Raw genomic sequence first — 21,487 nt, 5'->3', positions numbered from 1 at the left:
TAATCAATTCCAACACAATATTGATCAAAATTGCAATGCGCAGTATTCTGTTAAAATGCGCTTCTCACAGTGGCAACAAATTAACAAAACAAGAATTGACACCAACCCAGGTAGATATGTCAAACGTTTGAAATATCTACTGAACCATCTCCAAAGCCAACCATCAGTGTTTAACAGATATTTCAAGATACGCATTTTTACAAAACAGCTGGGCTTTTATTAGGTGGATCAATTTACAGACAAGTTACTGCCAACGAGGCACCATCGAATAACATAATTACAGTAACTTAAAGGCAGAGGGGAAAACTGCCAAGTGTGATTCCTTAACATCAATGCTCTACATTCACACCAAAAGAAAATGAAAGAAAAATTCATTTGAAGTTCTATTGTAACTTAACCTTGTGCTGGCAAACTTTTATTGATAAATAGGAGATCACAATTCTCATCAATTATTGAAAATAAGCAAACTAGTGGCATACAACAATAACAGCACAACACCTGACAGAGTATATTCTACATCTACACTTCAAAACGCATTAAGAAAATACATTTTGAAAAACTACTGTAAACCACATAGCTCTCCAAGCTGTAAAGTGATGCCACATCAAAATTATACCACTGGTGACATTTTCACTGAAGAACCAGCTTCCCAACTTTTTGGAACTGCTAAAAGATTAAATTAAAAACTGCCTTGCACGTTACCATAATACGAGGCTAGAATGTTTCGAATCATTTCGAGTTACTGCGATCTGTCTCCCCACACAACTCGTTCTAACTAGATTGCAGCTAAATGCAGTGCACTGTTTACTGGAAACCACACAGGTTGTCATTTTCTCATTGCGGAAACGCTGTGCTCAATTTAATGTGAACTGAGCTGAACGCTAGTTGCACAGTTTAAGGGAGGTGTCATTTATTTACCCTTTACGTTTCCTTTGTTTAGAGAATGGGTGTGTGCTACTGTATACTGTACAACAGTCCTCTTAGTTGAAGATGGACGAACCCCTAAAAATATATTGGATGACAGTGGTTTATTATCAACTAATAGCAGTCTACAATATACATAAAAGCTCAACAAGATACTCACATAGAAAAGTCTATTTAAAAAAATCCAAGCATAGTTAATTAATTATCTGCTTTGGCTCATTGGTTAGTGAAGTGAGACTAGCGTTTATTTTTTATTTTTTTTACAGTATCCTAATATTAGTTTTTACTAAAACTATTATCCTAGATTTGAACCAGACTACTAGGAAAGACAAAAACTAAAATTCAAGAAATATTCTAGCTACTTAAAAAATGTCTCAACGTGGCAGTGTTGCGTGGAGCACAAATGCAGAGAACAGACAAGACAGAAAAAAGAAAATAAACAAAAAAAAATATTGCTTGTTTCATTTAGCCCTTTTGCTATTACTTTCCATGACTATACGCTAGGCATCTTGTAAAAACCTTTTACCGTTTCCTTTTAAAAAAAAAAAAAAAAGCTAAAAGTTGATCATGGAAGCACTAGTAAATCTGATCCAAAACGTGAATTGCAAATGCAGCACAGTGGCATCATTGGGCTTCAGAATGAGGTTTCGTTCAACTTGGGCTTTGGGCTAGCTGCTGGCTGCTGGTTAGCTGGATTGGGGGACGCTGAACTTGAAGCTGGGCGAGAGGGGCTGGAGGAGGGGGTGTCATCGCTGGTTTCACTGGGTGTTGAGGTAGTCACCCTGCGAGGGGAGGCTTGCGGCTGAGCCCGGAGTGATGGCACTGGGCTTGGCGCAGGCACCACTTTCCGCACCTGGGTAGCAGGAAGACTGCCCGGGCTCCTCATGCCAAGCCTGGCCTCCAGCTCACTCGAGGCAACCACGCTCCTCCGGGAATCCAAGCTGCTGTAATCTGTGGACTTGGCAAGCTCCTGGCATCTCTCCACGAAGCTCCCCCGCTTCACACCTTGGGCCTTGGCCTCCTCTTCAGAGGGCAGCCTCCTCTCGGGCCCTCTCAATCGGACCTCCGCGCTGACTGTGTCTGGCTGCACCCTGGGGGCGCGGGGGCTACCACCACCGCTCAGAGAGGCTTGGCTGCTGCCGACGTGAGGGTGAAGGGCCACACCACCTCCCATTCCTACAAAGGAGCGATCTCGAGGCTTGCTCAAGGGCACAGGCGGAGCAGGGCGTGGGGCTGCAGGGTCCAGGACGGGTACTCCTGTCCTGGGGATTCTGTCGCGACAGTAGTCGCTGGACTGAGACTGGAGGCTGTGTGAAGAGTGAGAGGGAGAGAAATAGAGAGAGATTTGTCAACCCCAAATTCAGAACTACCTCTATCAGGATCCAACCAGATACCCACCAATCACTTAATAAAGAAAACTCATTAGTAAAATCAATAAATTATTGAAATAGTGAGTTTTCAGTTAATCAAGTACGTATCTTCAATTACTTTATCAATTATTTACACACACACACACACACACACACAATGAGTTCCTCGTTAGACAACCAGATCCACTTATCCCCTACAGAAGCTTTTTTCCCCTCTAAGTGAAAGGAAAGTAAAGCCGGTTTGCCTCGCTGCTCTATGAACAGGTAAACCTCTCTGGTAAAGGGGCCCTGCCCAGGCAGGATACCTGCAGGTGGATGCCCGCGGGGTGGCAGAGTGAGTGAAGGAGGTCGCAGGGCTCATGTCCGGCGTCCGGGTCAGAGCAAGGTCACACTGATCCAGTAGCTGAAGCAGCTCCTCCTCGGAGGGACCTCCGACATCTGGAGCAGAGGTGAAGAAAGGACATATTAGCATCATTACCATCATCCAATCACCAACTACCCGAAACAGTTTACTACAGTGCCTTTTCCCAGATTACATTACCTGGAAGCAATGCAGACAGAAGTTGTGATGTGTGAGATTAGGTGAATATTATTATGTGACTGCACTGTTAAGATATAAAAGAACCAATCCCCTAATAATTATAGTTAATTAGGTACAACATGCATTTAACCATTTGTCAGAAAAATAAAATGGAATACACAGCAGGCAAATATTTTAGATTTGAGATATAGATAGATAGATAGATCCACACACACACACACACAGGTGTGCAAAAGTCTTAGACAAGTTGCATTTTTCTACTCTGATGCATTATGAGCATCAACAATTTACTTTTGAGGCGAGCTGGAGAGTGCGAGACTAGTGGCCCCTACCTTGGGCCTCGGTCTTGCCAGCGATCTTCATTGCGGTGGTCAGATCCCACATCTGAATGCTGCCGTTGGCGTGGCCAGTGAAGAGGTATCGGCGTGGCCGGGAGCCAATCCTGCTGGAGCCCTCGCACTCGTGGACCATGAAGGAGGTAATAGCCGTGCCGTCCACGGAGCGCACCTCACACACCCTGCGCAAACCAAGGCAAGTTACATCTGCAGCCCTGACAGTACATGTAGCTCCCACAAGGCAGCAAATCAGGGCAAATGCGCAGTGCCTGGGCAAACACGCTGGGCAAGATCTGCTTCCGGTTAAATTACTTCCTTTGAAAAATCAAGTCCTACTGCTACTTTGAGAGAGGCGAAAAACAGAGGAATGGGAATATTCTTGATAGCTGTGTGACTGTGCAAGACTGAATCCAAATGGGATCCTTGATTCTGCTCCCAAGGTTTCCTGCAATCCTTGCATATCATTTACTGTAGTTTACCTGCGTGACAAAGTCCTCTGTGACCAATCTGTCTGTAAACCTCAAAAAAGAGCATTACTTCAGTATTGTGCCACCCCTTGCTTTCCTTGTCTTTCAACAACTAACCCAAGGAGACCGCAGTTTAAACACAACCTATCCCCAAATGAACAATTAAACCCCTCACCGTTTCCCATTGGAAGACAGACGCACAAAGACCTTATCAGTGTCCGGCACCACTTTCTGTATGAACACCTGCTGGTCATCCCGTTCTCCATACGGTCCTATCGGTGAATCAAGTGGAATTTCATTACAATAGGATGCCCTCAACATAGAATATAAAATAAAAAAGCGTTTTGTTTGGAAAAAATTTTGTGTGCGAGATTACACACAGAGCTCACCAATGTCATTGCCGGCGCTGCAGCCCGCGTGCCCATCAGTGTCCTCCAGGGACAGGATCTTGAAAGAGGTGAGAGGGGTGGAGCCGGGCTGGGTGGATATCATGCCTCTAAATCGGGTCACAGTCCAGGTCCGGACGTGATTATTGTCAGCGCACACTGCAAACACACAGACCGGGGAAACAGGGCTCCATTACTCCACAGTTAAGAGATGTTCTTTTAATTCTATTTGCACCCCGTCGACAACGATGTATAAACCTAACAAGAAACAACATTGGTTTCCAGAGGGAAGAGGTTAATTAGCAGAACGAAAGACTGCAGGCGCATACTAGCTTGCCTCCTTTTGTTGTAAACAGGCACAAACACAAAAGGGCAAACTTGACAGACGCTACCTATGGTATGTGCCTGGAAGCTACCTGTACTGTGTCTTGTGGTTATCACCCAATCCTCAAATGCTAAAGTATCGTTACACAATGATCAGAAGAGGGCGGCTCGGAAGTAGATGACCACGGAAGTCCTCCTGGTTGTCTGTGGATCAGTAAGCAGAGCTCAGGGGGCTGCTGGACCGTACGTACCCGAGATGAGGTGCTTCTCGGACAGCATGATCTTGGTGACGGGGCTGCGGTGCACAGAGAAGGTCTGGAAAAGCTGCGGTCCTGAGCCCACCGTCTCGGGGTGCTGCACAATCACACGGACCATCCCGGAGCTGGTACCGTACGCAATCTCGATCCAGTTCCCACTGTCGCCTGCCAGCACATAACAGAAGCAACATTACATACATATATATATACACACACACTCCTATTATGCAAAGAACAGTCACAAAAGCAATAGCACTGTCAGCCATTCTGGAGAACATCCTGCTAATTTTCTTTTTGTCCAGCTCCGTGAATAGGAATGCTGTGGCCATACTTGTTTTGGGCGTGAGGTAGACACTGAGGGCAGTGATGGCATCTTCAGAGGGGTCCCTGTACAGCTCAGTCACCAGGAGGTCATTGTCCTTCATTCTCAAGGGAAACTTCTGCACATCTGCCAGGAGGGAGGAGGAACACAAACAGCGTCAGCTACCTGCCTTTCAGATGGAATGCACCTGGCAATCTGTATAGGCAGTTGCAAGACTATGCACTACAGCTAGGGTAAAAGCATTTTGCCTCTATACAGAATTAACTCATTTTGCTTCATAAAGTCAAATTAAACCTGCAGAACAATGTTACTTTAACATATTGCACTGCACCGTCTTTAAAACACTGGCCATGTGTGTATCTGAAAGGAAGACTGCACTTACCTATATAATAAATCGATCCATTATTACACCCCAACAGGAGAAAGGAGCCAGCTGTGTCGTAACTGTTTATAGGCACCACATCCTGGTTCTATAAGGAGAACATTAAATAATTATAATATAGTATAGAGTAGCACTTAATATATATATATATTATTTGGGGTTAGCTTTTGTTAAAAATATAACCGTCTCTTGTCAATATAACAGAGAAGCATTTGGTGAATACAAAGCTGCACCTTTACCTGCCAGTGTTTGGTCACTGCGTTCCAGACACCCACTTTCCCCGTGTGGCTGGTAGCAATCAGCTGGTTGCCCACGAAGAAGAGGGCTTCCGCGGGTACATTCAGACTGAACACCCCTGGGGTGAAGAAAAGAACCACAGTACTCACAAACAGACCATCTTAACCAAGATTCACACTCAGAACCCTCAGCAGTCCCTCATCCACCACTTTAAATAAAATGCACACCAGTGACAAAAGACGTTGGAGCACTTCTTCGAATCCTTTAAAAAGTCTGGTGAAGCTAGTTGAACATGATAACACTGTACAGCTATGGCCAAAAGTTTTGAACTAATTTTAAAGTCAAATGAAACCTGCTGAATAATGTTACGTTAACATATTGAATTACACACTGCTTAATGAAAAACTGACATATTGAAAAATACATGAAAGACTACTGTACTATTATTATGGCTTCCGGTAGACTTTTGCAATATCATTCTAATTATGTCACAATCTTAAAATTCTAGGTGATGCAAAACTTTTGGCAAATTAGTCAGGAATTAGTCACCAATTTCTGGAAGAATGCATCAGACACAGCACTGGTGTGTGTAATGGAGGACCCTGATGCTTCTCAAATGCCTGCTGTTTTACAAATATTTTACACCCTTTGCATGCAAAGCTTAGTTGCTGACTTATCTGTGTGTCAGCATGGTCTTGACCAGACAACTCTTATTTGCACCAGGTCAGCTCAGGTCAGTTTTATAGACACTTTCAGGCAATAGAACATTATTTCCCACATAGCAGCCAGAGCTCATCATACTGAGCTGTACAATCATCGTTTTGTACTTTATCATAATCTTTTTAGTAACCCTCTGCAGGCTGCAAACTGACCGATCTCAGTTCCGTTGCCATCGGTCTGGATCGCCCACAGGATGATCTCGCTGCAGGACGCCACGGCAACCATCTTGTCATTGTCCCCCAGCGAGCCGCCCATCACCCTGGCGTTGAGTGCCACCCTGTCGATCATCCTCTCCAGCCAGGGGCTGGTGAACACCAGCTGCCAGCCGGAGGACTCCTTCACCCTGCAAACCACAAGAGAACACTCCCATCATCACGTACTGCCCGGGCAGGGCGCGGCTGTTTCAAAGTAAACAATGCCGACAGGCGGTTTAACGCAGAGGGTCAACAGCACTTCAGGAGCTTGGGAGGCTGTAACTACTTTGCTCGGTAAATGTTATTCACAACATAACACAATGGAAAATGCTCCAAGTGTCACTGCAGGGCAATATTGAGATCTAACATTGCTACGGCTTTTGCTACCTGCTCAGTGAACAAGTACTGATTAGGGTCTAAACTGTGCATTGTTTAACATGGTACTAAAAATGATATCTAACTCCTTTTGGGTGCTGTACATGGCAGAACACATCGTAAATGTATTGGTTTTGTCATGCCCAATTTTATACTGTACCCATTTGTCGTTACCTGTAACAAACCACAAACTGGGCGTAAGCCACTGCAATCCAGTTGTGGTGGCCACACACTATCCTGACCATGCCCGGGTCAGAGGACTGCCCTAAAAAAAACAGAAAAAAATAAATATGGAGTTGAGGACAAGTGCTTTATCTAGTCATGGGTACAAGGATGCAAGTCACATTTCCTTACAAAACCTTACAAAACTACATGACAATTTCAATAATACTATATTAGCAGCAAAGGACTGAGTTGCAGGATGAAGTTAATGGGTTGTTCTGTTTCTTCTTAGTTTCATATCATAAAAACAGTTTTATTCCTTTCTGAAAGTCTGCACTTTTCAGCCGTTTGTTTATTCTGACACGATTGTAAAGCATCAAGTATACAAACGTTTTGGCTAGTGTCTTCATCAGTGCTTAGACTCTGCTGAGCATAGATAACTCAAGGTGACCGAAATAAAGACAACAGGCGGAAAACAGGGCACAACTGCAGTAGATGTAAATTTAATACCCTTGAGTAAATTGAGAAATCTACATTTAGAAAATGATAAAAAGATCAGTGTAATGGAACAGTGTTTAGAAGCCATTCAATTTAAAAGTTTTAAATTAAAACACAAGAAGTTGTTGACTGGAAGTACCGTTGGGTCTCTCCTCCAGCGCCCTGCCCAGTATGCCCGCGTTCCCCAGGTTGGGTGGCATTGTGTTGCTCCTCCGCACTGGAGCCCTCCCGATCGAACCCGGTCGCCCGCTCACAAAATGGGGGCCAGCCACGCTGTGTCGATTTATCCGCTTGGCTGGGTACACTGCAAATAAACAAACCGCACAAAAACAGCTGCAAGATTTATACAGAGTTTCAATTTATTACCATTTTGAGTACCTTGACAAATACGGCAAGAATCTTTAACGCTTTACTTAGCAGCGATTAACTGAACTTTGCAGCAATTGTCAGAATGAGCTGGCACTTCTACAAAACACCAGAGGGGTGGGTATGATCAAGAATGTCAAATCACTCCACATGACAGGGCAGCGTCACTCGCGATTTTCCACACCAGGAAGGGAGACTCCGACACAGAAGTTGCAGTTTCAAAACGCACTTTAATTACTAAACAAAGACACAAAACACTAAACAAAACCTGAGCAAAACACATTAAGAAAATTACATACAAACAAAAGGTCTACACAAGAACAGTCACAAACGTAAACACAGCAACACGACACGAACTCCCTTACACCAATATTAATGATACTAGTCACTCTAACATCCACCCCCCCCCCACTACCTTACTAAATCTGTCTTGCCTGCCTTTGGTATGTATGATGAGTAATTGTATGTATTGCAACCTGTTATTCATACCAGCATAATTACAAAGGAAAACCAATAAGCCATGAGTCTTACCTGGAGGAGGTAGATAGCCATTGAACAGAACACTCCCACAAGACGACTTCTCCAACTCATCACACAGCTGAAGTTTTCGAACTGAAAGGGGATCGGAAGGGGGAGGGGTGGTTTAACAGGTTTAGTCAATTCCAATAATAATAAATCTTATTCAAAACAGCCAATTGAGTCACTCATTTTAGAGTCCCTTACCCAATGGAGTGATTCCATAGAACTCAGCTTCATGCATCAACAAGCGAACATTGATGTTCCTATTGAGAGGATGAAGAAATAATAATCGATTCTTAAAACGTCTGCCTGCTATGCCGGGACATGCCTTCTCTTGTGTAAGGGATTAACCCTTTCAGTCCTGAACTACTTTTGTCAAGCTAACTTCTTAATCGATTATACATGTGAACGGGACAACTATTATTTTTTTTACATATATTTCTACATGACCTCAGAGTCCCGTGAGGTTCCAACGTGATTTCCGACCACATGCGTTGGCATACGGCGCTAAGATCACGTGGGGCCTTTAAGGGGTTAAAGGGTGACCAAAGCCAAGACATTTGGGGAATATACAAACCCTCTGCACTAACCGAGTCTGATGACATAGAGAGTATTAGGGAATAATGTAGTAAACCTTGAAGTAATTTTATTTTGAGGTACAATCGAACATGAATGCAGGACCCCTGATCTTAAATACCTGGGGTGCAGCTCTTTGGTGCGAAGGAAGTTTAAGATGGTGGCAAACACCGTGGGATCCCGGTCAATAAAAATCTAGGGCAAACAAAAATAAGAATTCAATAACTGAAAAAACATTTCATCCAGTCAACGTGTCCTCTTAGAAGCCGACCCAACCAAAGTTTTAAAAACCATAATAAATCTGATTTGACTTAATTACAAGATTACTGCTCCCCTTTTTAATTTGAATGTCAACTGAGGATGCTTTGAAGACAAAAGACAGTTTCTATAAAGGCCACATTTCAAACAAACATCCCAAACAAAATGGAACAAAGAAATGCACTTACTGCACCAGTTTCATCTTTCAAGGTGGAGATCCTGCCACTCAGAAGACTTTGGGTTTAAAAGAAAAGACTGAGTATTAAAATACTTAATTTGGTACACTTATCAACTGCATAGTTGTTTACCTTAGACTAATAAGACTCCTGCTGTACAGCAGTTTGATCCATTCCTGGTTTTACTATGAGTTTAATAAGACACACCTGAGCTTGTTACCTAGACACACTGTGGCTGATCAAGCTTCTAGTAAAACCTGGCAGTTGATCCCAGCAAGCTTGATCGGCCGCAGTGTACCGGTAACCAGCTCATGTGTGTCTTATTAAACTCATAGTAAAACCAGGAATGGATCAAACTCCCACGCAATGGGAGTCTCATTTGCATCCCTGAAATATTACTATTCGAATTGCTTGAGAACACAGATTCACAATGTTCCTATGACAGTTAAATACTGACCTTGAAAAAAAGGAATCTGGGACCCACGTTAGGGTCTGTCTTGAAGTGCTAAACCTTAAAAAAAAAGATAAAAAAAAAAAAAACAGCTGGATTTATTTACCGTGTTTTCAAGGACAGCTATAGGGACCCTATCTATTGCCCAGGGCCATTCACAGCCTGCTCATAAAATTGAAATGCTCAGTTTATTTCAAAACAGGCAATTACTAAGCAAAGATTTTTAAAAGCATATTTCAGAATCATACTGTGTAGCGCAAGTCCTTTATGATTTTGCTGCAGTTCAGTTTCATGATTTATTTCACGTTGACCGTAGTGAGGTGCATTTGTCCAAGACTTCACTTGAACCTCACACTCAAACAATCTAATGAATGTACCTTCGTCAGGGCTGCAGAAAAGTTGCACGCAGGCGCCAAAGGATTTGGTCAGGACCCTAAGATTTTTTTCTAGCTTTTTTGGGAAGCGACAGGAGCATTATCATGTCAGCACCAGATGCAGCAGGAAACCCCCTTCTTTTTGTTTTTTTTTTTTTTGCACAGCTAATCAAATGTGAACTTATTTGGGTCCGAAAGGTTTGGAATTTCTGGAAGGTTTGGTGACCTGAAGATTCTGCTACCCTTGCCTTCATCCGAGTCAAAATGAAGAAATAAATCTATATACAGACTTTGAATCTTTGCTCTGAAATCTTGAACTGTCTTGAGTCTAACCCAACCTGTAATCGAGATAATCCTCATCACAAGAATATGATTGTTGATTGTTTCCACAGACAACAGAGCCATCCCAAAATATTGACGCTTTCCGTTTGAAATACAGTTAACTGAAGTGCTCCTAGAACAAGTCACAAAAGGAGATCTCTACACTTGGAAGGAGCCCAGAGACACAGATGTCTTTAAATGGAGTTTGTCAGAAGGACTTTCTTTACTGTACTAAGTAGAAACGCATCAACTTTTCACAAGTTTTCAATCTCTGCAACACACGTGGAAGTCTTTCTCCAGCTCTGGGATAGGCGTGTGGGAGGCATCAAGGTGGATTGTCTTGCACGTAAATGCTCCTCATAACACAGCTAAAATGATTTAAGTCATTGATTCAAAACAGCGAGCCTCAGCAACCACGTTACCAAAGTGCAGGACCGGGATACAATGGTATGGTAAAGTAACACTAATGATATCTTTCAATGTATTAAACTAAGCATATGTGTCTGTGTTATATTACGCATTTTACAGTCAGGATATACAGTTACTGATATTTTTACTAATATTGTCTTCCAACGCACTCAACACATGGTATACCATAAACTACAGACCGATATAACGCAGGAGACCAAACTAAACAGTTCATACGCGATCACTACTTATTAACGCCTACAGCAGTAATCCCTGCAGACAGATCGCACGCAGGGTACAAAAGATTAATGATAATTGTTGCAAGTACGGTACCATACCTTTCTCCTCCTACGTTCAAATGTATTATTTCTCCTGTTCGAGCCATGTTTTTAAATTATGTGCGAGTCATTCCTGCTCACTTTTCATTAGATGTTTTATTATTATTAAAGAAAACTTTTTTTTTTTTTTTTTTTAAAGAATAACAAAATAATAATAATAATAATAATAATAATAATAAAATAATAGTACAACCACCCGTTCTGGCTTCCTCAAAGTACACAAGTTAAAAAAATAAAAAACCCATCCCTTGAGCCCCGCTGTGATTGGTGGCAAGCCAGGCGCTTGAGCAATTGCTGTTGGTTCCGATGCGCTGTCAATCAAGCGGTTTCCGCCTTCCCTTCCTGTCCTGACATTCTTATTGTTGTCGACAGGAAACGTTGCATATTATTTTATTTTTCTTTCATTTATTTGTGTATGTATTTATTGAGATTAAACTACTGTACTAACCAATCCATGAAGCACAAGTTTGTGGTCGGTGTGTCTAATTCAGTACCGGTACAATCCTGCTGTATTCAGCATGGCTATAAAATGCTCTGTACAATCCCTGCAATACAATACAATACTGTACACAATTAGGAAAAAGCGCCTCTCCTGATACATGTAGCGCAGATGGGCGCAGTTCTGCATAGATCTGCATAGATCTGCATAGATCTGCATAGATCTGCACAGATCTGCACAGAATCGCAGGGATGCGCGTTCTTCCAGGGCTGCTGCGTGACGTCACTCGACTGCACTCACAGAAATCTGCAGATTCTGCACAGCCCAGCGCAGCTTTGTAAAGTAACTGCGGGAGGCTGGCTGCGTCTGTGAACCACAGAGCCGATGCAGAGTGACCTGCAAGTCGACATGCAAATAAGCACAAAAACTACTGCTGCTGCCCACTTTGCAAGTAGCGGCGAACTACATCTTATCATAAGAACACAAGAAAGTTTACAGACGAGAGGAGGCCATTCGGCCTATCTTGCTTGCTTGGTTGTTTGTAGCTGATTGATCCCAGAATCTCTAAGCTATTTCTCGAAGGATCCCAGGGGTCAGCTTCAACAACATTACTGGGGAGTTGGATCCAGACAATGTTTTATATTGGCCCTATTCACAAAATTTCAGGAACTATTATAAGGAATTTGAGTGTTACAAATATTCTTAGGATAAACACTGCTTGGATAACTAACTAAGTTCTAACCTCTTCTAAAACAGTTGTTTCGTGAATCACAGACTTATTCTTATTAATCAAAATGGCCTTGTAAAGATTGCTTAAACAGTCCTTAAGTTTTAGATACAGCAGTGTGCAAATGTATTAGAACACCCAGTGCTTCTGTAGTTTTGATTTGCTGTGCCACTGTAACTGAAAACTGAAAATCTGTCAAAATAGGCAGATTAGTCACTGTTTAATTGTTTAATTCAATTGAAGACTTTAACAGACCACACATGCAATTAATTTAAAATAGTAAGAGAAAGGGAAACTATAGCCACAAATTGTAAGGAGACTTTTTAGAAGGTATTTAAGATGCCTAATTAAAGCACAAAGCGGTCTAACATCTCCACACAGGAGCGCCTGCTGTTTATTGTGCGACGGGCGGGTTAAGCATTTTCACATCAAATTAGCCATTAAGAGTAAACACCAATATAAACAATATTGAATTTATTAATGATGGCTGATCACTTTTAAACATCCTCTGTTTACATTTGCCTGGATTATCTATCTATACAGAGTCAGTTTTGTTCTAAAATGAGAAACTTGGGGGTCATTTTTGACCCTAGCTTAACCTTTGAGCCGCATGTTCGGAATATTACCAAGTTGTCCTTTTTCCATCTAAAGAACATTGCTCGGCTGCACCCTGTCTTTTCACTGTCTGCTGCAGAAAAGCTTGTTCATGCGTTTGTATCCTCCAGGCTTGACTATTGTAATGCCTTACTTACTGGGGTGTCAAAGAATACCCTTCAAAAGCTCCAGTATGTTCAGAATTCTGCCACTAGGGTGCTGACGATGTCTCGCTGTGGGGGTCACATGACCCCCATACTGAAATCATTACACTGGTTGCCAGTCAAATACTGCATTGACTACAAAGTACTGCTGCTGACTTTCAAAGCCAATAGAGGTTCCTCTCCCTCTTGCATTTCTGAGTTATTTATCACCTGCACTCCCAGTTGTGCTTTGCAATCCTCCGATGCCGGCCTTATGGTTGTTCCCGTGACTAAACTGCGTACAGTGGGTGACCGGACTTTTCCCTCCTACGCTCCTAAGCTGTGGAACACTCTTCCTTCTGAGAGCCATGACTCTGAGTCTCTGTCTATTTTTAAATCCCGCCTCAAAACTCATTTGTTTAAATTGTTATTCTTATGACTTTTACTGTCATGTATTTTTAACACCAGCTGTTTTAATATATTTTGTAGTTTGTTTCATATTTTTTTTTCTGTTTTTTTCACTTTTGTTAAGTGCCTTGCAATATTTATTTATGAAAGGCGCTATATAAAAAAATATTATTATTATTATGTATTATTATTATTATTATTATTAATAATAATTGATTGATATAAACTTTATTGTAACGTTATAAATCACTTATCGTGGATTTATGTTTGTTTAAAAAATTGATTTATATATTTAATATAGCGTTGATAAGGCTGTTCACGGCTTATATATATATATATATATATATATATATATATATATATATATATATATATATATATAGATGACTTATTAACTACAGGAGGGTTATTTTACTGTTTTTTAAAATTATGTTTCTCTCTAATGATTTTAATAGAGTGATTCACCTTGTAGCTGAGCTTAAGCAAAATTGAACAGTATTTTGTCAAGGTTAATACACTGTGGTGTGTTCCTGTTTTTCTGAAGTAAAAGAGGAACAGTGTGACATTGCAGAATGGTAAACACAAACCACCCTCATATTTCATTTGTCAAGCACATCTTAGGAAACTTTGAGCCATATTTGCAAAGTGTTTGCTCCAGTCTGTAATTTTTTGCAAGAGGTAAAAACAGCTGTTACTTTTACAGAACTAAAAGCAAACAGCTACATTGTGCATTTGCAGTTCTCTTCAGCACTCTCAATGTGTTTTGCATTAATATATCATTAACATGTTTTTTTTCTCATTTTAAAAAACAAAAAAGGAAGTTAAAAAGAATGGAGAATACACTTTGAGAATCAAACCCAAGATGTCCTATTCATTTTTTTGTTTGTTTGTTTAAGTTTTAAGGACTAATTTGTTTTTTTGTTTTGTTTTGTTTTTCTCTTTCTAGTCAGTGAAACACAGGTTTGAAAAATGAACTTCTATGCCCTCTAAAAACAATTAATCAAAAGGGCTTTCATAAATCGGTCCTTAAAGACGATGAATAGCGTGCAGTTCAAAGGGGTTTTGTGTTTGATAATTACGTCAATGTGAAAATGCATTATAGTATTCATGAGTAGAGGCAGCCCTACATCCACAACTACAGCCTGAAGATGCTCCCAGCAAACTTTTCAAGGCTGTTAGCCAATCACAGCTCTTTATTGTATGCTGGCCCAATACGATTCCACATGGTGTCCAGTTACAGTAGCCCACATACATTGGTTGTGGTGGCAAAATATATAGTAGGGAGTGGTGCCCCATTGCTTAGAGCAGATCTACAATGGAGCAGCTGGAGCTACAGCAAGCCTACAGAGTGGTAATATCTATACCTTTAAAAGAGTTTTCCTTTTGGTGTATGCTTTAGTTGAATACTACTGCTGGTGAAATCGTACCTATTTTTATTTTGTGGCAAAACCTTTACTTAAAGACGTACTAATTTGACTGGATTTGTAAACATTCATATAGTTTTAATGCATATTGTTTGGCAAAGGTGATGGTGGTGGAGGTGGGGGGGTGTGTGTCTATAAATCAGTGTAATGAATTTAACCAGAGTTTGAAAAAATAACAAGTATTTCAGATAGCAAAAACTTATATAAGGAGTTTTAATAAGGAATTTGATCACCCACAACTGGGTTGACCAAAGCACATTTGTGGAACAAAATGTCCTTTATAACCAATGTAACAAATGATGTTGGTCACATGGATAAGGCATATATTAAAGTGCTTATACATGCATGCCTAATACATGAGATCAACATCGTGTGTTACAAAGGAACATGGAATGAATACAGGTAATTCAACCCACGTGAAATAACAGGGGCTGTATTCAGAATGTCTTCAGAACTCAGAGGAAGTGCACGAGATATTCAGGTGTTAGTTCTCTGTTGTTCAGCAGGAATTCATTGTTGCTTTATAGCTGGGGCAGACCCCAATCACAGCTAGCCTGCGGGGTGCACAAACTTACTCACTGTCCTTTCAGTAAGACTTTTGTCAGCCTTCACACAATCTCCGTTACAATGGTGTTGTCTACTACCACTCATTTACTCTGTGGCTGCACTGTACCATCCGAACTGATCCAACTGCCAGCCACTCCCCCAATGATCCAGAAAAGGTGTAAAATCCCAGATTCCTATCCAGTCTAAGGAATACATCCTTGCATAAGCATTGGCCCTCCATGACACTACCAATGACTGGCAACATAATGAATTTGGAATGAATAAGGTTCTGGTTTTCCGATTGGTACAATAATCCACAATAATAACAATTGCTCTGTAAAGTCAACATTTCTGTGTGGATTTATTTATGTTCATGTGTATTAATCCATATGAGCATATTTTTCTTTACAGATTTAGAGCTTGCAGGCGTGTTATAATTGCAATATGTCATATTGTGTCCAGATGTAATCCACTGCAGTGAACACACATTTGGCCAATAGTTTCCCTCATGGGCAAATGTAGGCAAATTGTTCCCCCCAGTGTAAATGTGTAACATGGGGCCATATATGTTTAATAGCAATTTCTGAGTTAATTACTACTTTATGTGTGTGTGTGTAAGATGTCTTTTATTACAAGGGACTAATTTTGATTCGTTTTGCTTCTCACCCAAATTGTACTTGATGACTATACATAATTCACAAATATATCCAGTACTTAACTGGACAGGACATAGTTCCCTTTCTAAAATGACTAAACCTATTCTGATTACATTTCTCATATTTTTTTTCTTCCTTTTTTCCTCCCTTGCAGGCTGCCGGCATTAATTTAAGCAACTCCACTTTGCAGTGCAATTTTGAAAACTGTTCCGTTTCCAACGAATACGAGACCTATCTCTTCCCCACTTTCTATGGGATCACCTTCTCAGTGGGGCTGGTGGGGAACCTGATCAGCTTGGGGGTGATCGTGCATCTCCTGAGGAACCACAATGTCCTGGGAGTCTACCTGCTGAACCTCTGCTTCTCTGACCTTGTGTACATCAGCACCCTGCCCGTGTGGGCTGCCTACACCCACAACCCAGAGGGCTGGACCTTCGGAATAACCGCCTGCGACTTCGTCGGCTTCTTCTTCAGCACCAACATCTACACCACCATTGCGTTCCTCAGCTGCATCTCCATGGACCGGTTCCTAGCTGTGGTCTACCCGTTGCGCTCTAGAAGTCTCCGGACTATGAAAGTGGCCATCCTAGTGTGTGTGGTGGTTTGGCTGATCATTCTGGGTTCCCATTCGGTTCTCTTGAGCCATCAGGAACTCTTCGTGGAGGCCCATGGCATCAAGCTCTGCTACGAGAAGTATCCCATGGAGTCCTGGTTGGCCCAGCTGAACTATTTCCGTGTCTTCGTGGTCTTCCTCGTCCCCTTGGTCCTCTTGTTGGTATCCTACAGTATGACCATCAAGGTTATCCACCAGAGTTATTCGCTGGATGTGAGGAGGAAACGGAAGATCACTGGGCTCCTGCTCAGCATGATAGCCATCTTTGTGGTGTCCTACCTGCCCTACCACGTCATCCTCTTGGTCCAGTCCTACCTCAATTATTCTGAAGACTGCTCCTGCGAGGTGTATTACAGGTTCCGGACAGCCTACAGGATCATCTTTGCTTTCACCAGCATCTCCAGCGCCTTGGACCCTATTCTGAACATTTTCGTCAGCAACAGCGTCAAGCAGGACATCACGAAAGACATTGTCGCCATCCGGCATTGGGCAGCCAAGTTGTTCTCTTCGGACTGCCTGAAACCCCCAAGAAAAAAGTTCTTGAAAACCATAACGGAAAGAGTCAGTGAGGACAACTATCTCAGGAACCACAGCCCCGTGGGTCAACAGGAGAATGGACAGATCAGTCAAGACGTACCTCACCTGTCTTTGAGTTAAGTTTCTTTCTTCTTGTTAGCAGGTTCTCTTTGCAGTGGAAATCTCTGGGTTTATTATGATGTTTTTACTTTGAGATTCATATATTTCCCAACAGGTAACAAACAATATTGTTTATAATAAACTGTACTGTTTCGTGGTATCTCTCCACAAAAGTGATCAGGGAGACCATGCTTAATGTTCATACTTTGAGCACCTGCAAAGAACCGAAATTCAATGCAAGAAAAAAAAAAGGGCTTAACAAGATGGGGCAGGTGAGGGTGTTATGCAAATAAGTTAAGAAAATGTTTTAAAGTCTTAAACCTTGAAACTCAAATGGCTGCAAAGACTGAGAAATGCAAGAAGGATTGAGCCAACAATGCTGGCTTGAACTATTACAGCAAAACCGTCAAGCCGAAACAAGCAGACACCTGAACATCACATTGGTCACCTCAGCTTGTCTGTAGCCAGATATGTTGATGCAGTTCTGTCCTGTTTTTTCGTACAGCATTTAAGTGTTGTTGTGATTTGAAACACTGTTCCTTAAACAAGTTATGGGGCATTTTGCCCTTTGACTGTAACGTTTACACAACAGAGCACCTCAGTGAATTTTCAAAGCAAACTGATTTGAACTTCATTTGTGTTAAATGAGATGATGACTGATGTCTGCAATCTCTGTTATAAATCAAGAAATGACACAGGTGTTGGAGAAAGAGCTTGCCTTTAAATGTTACAAAATTCCACGGTTTACCCCAGTAAATCTGCATGCTAATTTTTTAGTTTCTTATATGCTGTTCTAGTGGGACTGGAACAATTTTTAAAGTGGGGGTGCTGAAAGCCATTGAACAGAACTGTAACCCCTGTACATGATGGAAGCCATGCAAAGCCAGGGGGTGCTGCCGAACCCCCAGCACCCCTAGTTCCAGCGCCCTTGTGTTGTGTGGTACCGTTTGTTCGCCATTTAAATATTTACTATAATTTTCTTATTTGGTAACATTTTTAATTAAGCCCTGTTAGTTCGTGTGAATTTACAGCTATGGACATTTTGCAACATTTAGAATATTAGAATTGAGACATTACAAAAAAAATATATACTGTCTACCAGAAGCCATAACAGTGGTTATGTTAGATTTCACAGTACAGTATGTCATGTTAGATTTCAAAATGCCACATTTTTCAATTTGTCAGTTTTTCGTTCAGTATATGGAAAACTACAAAGCGCTATGCAATTGTCAGCAGGTTTCATTCGACTTTATGAAGTCAGTTAATTGTACAATTGTTAATTGTTAATTGTACAGGATGATGCAAAACTTTTGGCCAGAGCTGTAGGCTAAATCAGATAAAGTATCTATAAAGATGTAGGACCATAGGGATCTGTCACAAGGTCATAGATTTATTTTATTTTAATGCCAATACTCTGCTGTGCACTAGATACTGTTGACAATTATTAATATATCAAGCCTTATTTGAAAGCCATGGTTTTGTAAAGTAAATATGTCAATATACTGATTTGTATTGTTTTTGTAAATCTTTTGAAGCTGTGCTGTATCTTTTTTCCTAATACTTTATTATTATTATTATTATTATTATTATTATTATTATTATTATTATTATTATTATGTGGTTTGGTGGTTATGAATTTAAAAAGGCGTTTTGAATTAAAAATTGTCATGTTGAGAAGGTTTGTTTACACAAAAGCATGTGCTACATATTATATTGCAATTTTTTGTTTTACCCGTTCCAGATTTTAATACTGTATTAGCTTGATTAGCCCCAGTGTATAGGTAACAATCTCAGGTGTGTCTTATTAAACTCATAGTAAAACCAGGAATGGGTCAAACTGCTATGCAACGGGAGCCTTATTCGTTGCTGCAAAATTAGTTTCAACACTGTGAATAAATGTTGTTGCTATATCCCATTCATGGCAAAGTATTTACAAAACAGAGGTGAGGGGATAAATATGGAGGCCCTACCACTGGCTTTACTTTACACAAAACACACGAACATTCAGAAGCTGACGAGATCGTTGGAGTTTTGCACTCCCATGGGTCGAGAAGGGAAAATGGGGAATAGTACACCTCGTCCTACTGCAGTGCCATCTAGTGGTCAGACTACTCAGTAACATTCATTTATTTAGCTGCAATTCTATAGGCCAATTTAGAATGCCCATTTACCCAATCCCTCCCCCACCAAGATTTTCTCCCCAAATTAGAATAGCCAATAATTATTTTCTCCTCTCACCGCTGCAATTCCCCACACAGCTCAGGTGAAGTGAAGGTGGGCCAATCCCATAACTAAGCCAGATTCCTCTTCGATACCCAGGAAGAGGGGTGGTCAGAGTGCTGCCAGCTTGTGGAGGACAAAGGGTTAGCATTGTCTGTCAGGGGTCATTGGCGCCTGGCCGTCAGAGTCCGCTGCAGCGCGATGAGGAGAAACAGCACCCTCAGGAATCCCCAGCGAAGACCAGTCACTTCTCACAGCCAGGACACGAACCTGCGCTCCCCTGACTCTACGACTCACCCTCCACACACCGCTGCCGTGCCTTTACCAAGGAAGACTCTCGGGGATTCCCGCATGTGAGTCTTTAGTACTTCTGACCAAGGTGGGTTGTTGAAGGGACCATTCAAATTGATAAAAGGAAAAATAATCCACACACTCTTTTTTTAACATATCACAACTCTTATTTATCAATTCACAGAGATAACTGTACATGGCAAGTTCTGGTTGCAGGTTTGTATTATTTTATACATTGGTTTGTCAGTCAATCTTATTTCCAATTACTAACATGTTTAACCCCAACCAGATAACTGTAGTGATTGTATAGCTGAGTGATAAAACCATTTTGTTTGTTTGTTTGTTTGTTAAAAACCATGCACAGCTGTTTAATTTGTAGGGAGTACATACTACAGCATGCAACTTCAATATATATATATATATATATATATATATATATATATATATATATATACATATATACAGTGGGTGTTTATTTATTTATGTATTTATTTTACAAATAAACATAACATTTGTTAAAATCGCAATTTTTGTTTTATGTTTATAGGAGAAAAAAAAGAATCGTTTACAGAAAATATTTTAAGCAATAACAAGCGTTTGCGCTTTGCAACACATCAGCGGGTTGTACTTGGTCGCTGTGTAGCAGGGGGCAGTTGCAGAGATTCGTTAAAATAACCAGATTCTTTTTTTTGGGAGGGGGATCAAAAATCAAAAAAGTGTTTATTTTAAACGGCTCAACCAAAATTGAAACCGGTAACCGGTACAAATATATATATATATATATATATATATATATATATATATATATATATATATATATATATATATATATATAAATATATAGAGACAAACTAATCAATCGTTTTTTTTGTTGTTTGTTTGTTTGTTTTTGCTTAATCTTCTATCTTAATCTTAAACTTGCTTGGACTATGGGTTAAATAGGTATACAGCACATTCGAACAGCTATAGTATAGGAGGGTGCAAATTAAATCTTTAAGCTCTGTTCTAGCAAGCAAAACAGAACAGTAATATTTTAATCCTATTAAAATAAATAAATAATAATAAAATACTGTTTGTCGATATTTTGGTTACCCTGACATCTGGTGGCAGAAATCAGAATTACAGCTTACCACCTGGGGTGACGTCAACGAGACTTCAGGTGTGCTGCCTAATCATAATAATGCGTATGTCTTTGGGTATTCGACCAAGAAAAACGAATTTATTATTGCCTATGGCGCTAATCAACCAGCCTAGAGCCTAAGTGCTAGCATTCAGCACGATCTTCTGGAAAACGTGATTGAATAGTGGAATTAATGCTCATAACTACTGTTGAATATGCTTGCGGTGTATGTCTAATATACAATGGTACCTCAGTCACATCTCGACCCTGCTACAGAGTTACGCAGCAGGTATCAGCACTGTGCAATGGAGTGCGCGTGTAGTGCAAATAAAAATGGCATAACACACATATAGTATATATATATATATATATATATATATATATATATA

The 21,487-nt window shown here is 40.8% G+C and overlaps 2 protein-coding genes across 2 annotated transcripts; one reads left to right on the top strand and one right to left on the bottom strand.

The window, feature by feature from the left end:
• Window positions 1–194: 194 nt before the first annotated feature.
• On the bottom strand, window positions 195–11,503 carry shkbp1 (SH3KBP1 binding protein 1). The gene is made up of 18 exons (XM_041236355.1): window positions 11,282–11,503; window positions 9,847–9,900; window positions 9,402–9,447; window positions 9,077–9,150; window positions 8,584–8,642; window positions 8,392–8,472; window positions 7,634–7,798; window positions 7,009–7,099; window positions 6,418–6,608; window positions 5,548–5,663; window positions 5,309–5,396; window positions 4,936–5,052; window positions 4,599–4,769; window positions 4,027–4,182; window positions 3,813–3,909; window positions 3,168–3,352; window positions 2,600–2,732; window positions 195–2,231 (listed from the first exon to the last, which is right to left on the bottom strand). The coding sequence occupies exons 1-18, from the start codon at window positions 11,326–11,328 to the stop codon at window positions 1,559–1,561; spliced, it is 2,544 nt and encodes an 847-aa protein (XP_041092289.1). The 5' UTR covers window positions 11,329–11,503; the 3' UTR covers window positions 195–1,558.
• On the top strand, window positions 9,907–18,582 carry LOC121304924 (G-protein coupled receptor 4-like). The gene is made up of 2 exons (XM_041236356.1): window positions 9,907–10,982; window positions 16,373–18,582. The coding sequence occupies exons 1-2, from the start codon at window positions 10,980–10,982 to the stop codon at window positions 17,486–17,488; spliced, it is 1,119 nt and encodes a 372-aa protein (XP_041092290.1). The 5' UTR covers window positions 9,907–10,979; the 3' UTR covers window positions 17,489–18,582.
• The last annotated feature ends 2,905 nt before the right edge of the window (window positions 18,583–21,487 follow it).

Source organism: Polyodon spathula, chromosome 40, assembly GCF_017654505.1.
Source record: "Polyodon spathula isolate WHYD16114869_AA chromosome 40, ASM1765450v1, whole genome shotgun sequence".
Lineage (NCBI taxonomy): Eukaryota > Metazoa > Chordata > Actinopteri > Acipenseriformes > Polyodontidae > Polyodon > Polyodon spathula.
This window is presented reverse-complemented; position numbering and strand designations above follow the sequence as displayed.

Bases quoted from the DNA above. Each gene is read 5' to 3' on its own strand.
- shkbp1 (XM_041236355.1), bottom strand. From the start codon at position 11,328: ATGGCTCGAACAGGAGAAATAATACATTTGAACGTAGGAGGAGAAAG. The intron at 9,151-9,401 runs GTAAGTGCATTT...TGTTTGCCCTAG, and splicing joins TGAAAGATGAAACTGGTGCA to ATTTTTATTGACCGGGATCC. The intron at 2,733-3,167 runs GTAGGGGCCACT...CCTCTGCTCCAG, and splicing joins TGGCAAGACCGAGGCCCAAG to ATGTCGGAGGTCCCTCCGAG.